The sequence below is a fragment of the Trametes versicolor genome (assembly GCF_000271585.1).
Source record: "Trametes versicolor FP-101664 SS1 unplaced genomic scaffold TRAVEscaffold_159, whole genome shotgun sequence".
NCBI classification, from domain to species: Eukaryota; Fungi; Basidiomycota; class Agaricomycetes; order Polyporales; family Polyporaceae; genus Trametes; species Trametes versicolor.
The window spans coordinates 1-2,774 of NW_007360479.1; the positions used below are offsets into that span (position 1 = coordinate 1).

Genomic DNA, 2,774 nt, shown 5'->3' on the forward strand with positions numbered 1-2,774 from the left:
AAGAAGCAGTAGACGATGAAGAAGGCGAGCATGTTGTCGGTTCAGAGCAGCTTCTTTGCCTTCTTATAACTGTTCAGGATGTCTCGGGCATGTGGGATCAACGAGTCTTCCGGTTCCCAGGTGTTTTCTCCGCTGGAGTATCCTTTCCACTTGATATGGTAGTGTATTCCGTCCTTCTTCTTCCGGTGTCCCACGATCGCCTCGACTTCGTATTCATCTTGCTCGTCGATCACATCAGGAGGTGGCCTCGTGTAATTGGGGCCGTGTGTGTTGTTCTCGTGGTAAAGGGTTAGGAAACTTGCGTGAAACACGGGGTGGATCTTCCATGTGATTGGGAGCTTGAGTCGGTAGTTGAGGGGGCTGAGAACTTCCACGATCTCGAACGGTCCTTCCCGTTTAGGTGCCAGTTTTCTCGTCGCGTAGGATAGTCGGAGATTCTTCCCTTCCAGCCACACCTTCTGTCCGAGTTTGAATGGCGTGAATTTTCCCGTGATCCTGTCTCTCATGACCTGTCGTGCGAGTTCGTGTGCAGCTAGGGCTTCATCTCGGGCTTTCTGGAGCTCCGTGAGTCGATCCTGCACCAGGGGAACATTCGTTCGCGGGTAGGCAATCGGAATGAGGGCCGGATCATATCCCATCATGAGGTAGAACGGAGATGCGTTGCGTGCAGAGTGCATGCGTTGGTTGTGTGCGACTTCCGCGTCGATGAGGTGTTGTGCCCACGTGTCTGGCCTGCCTGTGCAGAATATGCGAAGATAGACTTCGAGCTCCTGATTGGTCCGTTCGGTTTGTCCATCCGTCTGTGGGTGGTAGGCCGTGCTAGGTGACAGAGTGATCTTCAGGAGTCTTCCTAGTTCCCTGGTTACGTGCGACACGAATTGAGGTCCTCGATCCGAGATGATCTTGTCCGGTAGTCCAAATCTTCTGTATACGTCCTTGTAGAGGAGAGTGGCTGTCCCAATTGCATCGATTGTTTTGTTGCATGGTGAGAATATCACCCCCTTCGTAAGGCCATGGTCTACCACGACCATGATGGAATCATAACCGTTGGATATTGGGAGGTCGGTGATGTAGTCGATCGAGATCTGTTGGAAGGGTCGTGTGACTCCTTCGGCCGAGATGGGTGCGAGTGGAGGAACAGTTGGATGGGTATTGATCTTGTTCTGTTGACATTCTGCGCATCCTTCCACAAAGCGCGAGACCATTGTGTGCATCCCGGGCCACCAGTATGTCCGTCGCAGAAGTTCCAGGGTCTTGAACTTCCCTGGATGACCCATGGCCGGTGTGTCGTGGTGTTGGCGGATCAAATCCCTTCGTAGTTGTTCATCCGCCGGTACGTAGCATCGGTTCTTGAAGAAGATCTTCCCGTCTTCTTCCCTCCAATCTGACAACGCGGACTTGATAGGCGGTAGTGTTCCCGTTTTGAGGGCTTCGTGTATTGCCTGGAATACCTGGTCTTTGACTGCGAAGGCTTGAAATCGCGTCGAGAGTTCTGTGTCCACCAGGTGTACGAATAACTGCTCTGGTAGGACAACTCGGTTGTTGTTGTCAGTTGCTTTGTCCGGTATCAGGTCGTGTCGTCGGGAGAGAGTATCGGATTGGATCATGTCTTTGCCCGGAATGTGATGCAGTTGGACGTCGAATTCCGAAAGAAAGAGGAGCCATCTGGCTTGTCTTCGGTTCAGTCGTTGTGCCTGTCGGTAGTAGGTCAAGTTCTTGTGATCCGAAAGCACCGTGACCGGGTGTGCGGCTCCCAGAAGGTAGTGGCGCCATTCTTGGAGGGCGCGAATGATTCCTAGCAGTTCCTTGTCGTAGATTTCGTAGTTTCGTTCGGCTGGTGAAAACCCTTTGGACAGGTACGCACAGGGATGCAAATCCCCGTTGGTGTCCCGTTGTCGCAGTACTGCTCCTGATGCAAAGTCTGAGGCGTCGGATTCCACGTAGAATGGTTTGCTGATGTCCGGCATGAGCAGTACCGGTGCAGTGGTGAATCGCAACTTGAGTTCGTCAAAGGCCTTTTGACATGCTGTGGTCCAGTTCCATGGGGCTGCCTTGCGTGTGAGATCGTGGAGGGGCCTTGCGATTTCCGCAAAGTGGTCGATGAACCTTCGGTAGAAGTTTCCAAACCCCAGGAACGACCTGACTCCTTTGACGTCCTTTGGCTCGGTCCAGTCTTGTATTCCTTTCAGCTTCACAGGGTCCATGGCTACCTGGTTTTCACGGATGATCATGCCCAAGTATTCGACTTCTGGGGCATCAAAGATGCACTTGTCTAGCTTCAGATAGAGGTCGTTGTCCCGTAGCCGTTCGAGAACACGTCGAGTTCTTTCTTCATGTTCCTTCTTGTCCTTGGAAAAGATGAGGATGTCGTCCATGTAGATTACCAGCCATCCTTCGTCAATCATGTCTTTGAAGAGGGCATTCATCATGGCTTGGAACGTGGCTGGGGAGTTGCATAGCCCAAAGAACATGACCATTGGTTCAAACAGCCCTCGATGGGTCTTGAACGCCGCCTTCCATTGATCTCCATCCTTGATTCGCACGTTGTTGTATCCCGACCGAAGATCTAACTTGGAGAAGATCTTTGCGCCTTGGAGCTTGTCAACGAGTTCGGATACCAGTGGTAAAGGATAAGCATTCTTGACGGTTCCTTCATTGAGGTAGCGATAGTCTTGGCAAGGTCGGAGAGATCCATCCTTCTTTCCGACAAAGAACAGTGGTGATGCCATTGGCGACTTGGATTCTCGAATGTAGCCCTTCTCAAGTCTCGTCGA

The 2,774-nt window shown here is 51.9% G+C and overlaps 1 protein-coding gene across 1 annotated transcript; it reads right to left on the reverse strand.

Moving 5' to 3' along the window:
- Positions 1 to 194: 194 nt before the first annotated feature.
- Positions 195 to 344, reverse strand: TRAVEDRAFT_100017 (uncharacterized protein; the record flags this gene model as incomplete). The annotated part of the gene is made up of 1 exon (XM_008047706.1): positions 195 to 344. A coding segment is annotated over one exon (150 nt), but the record flags the coding sequence as incomplete, so codon positions are not given.
- Between the last annotated feature and the right edge of the window lie 2,430 nt (positions 345 to 2,774).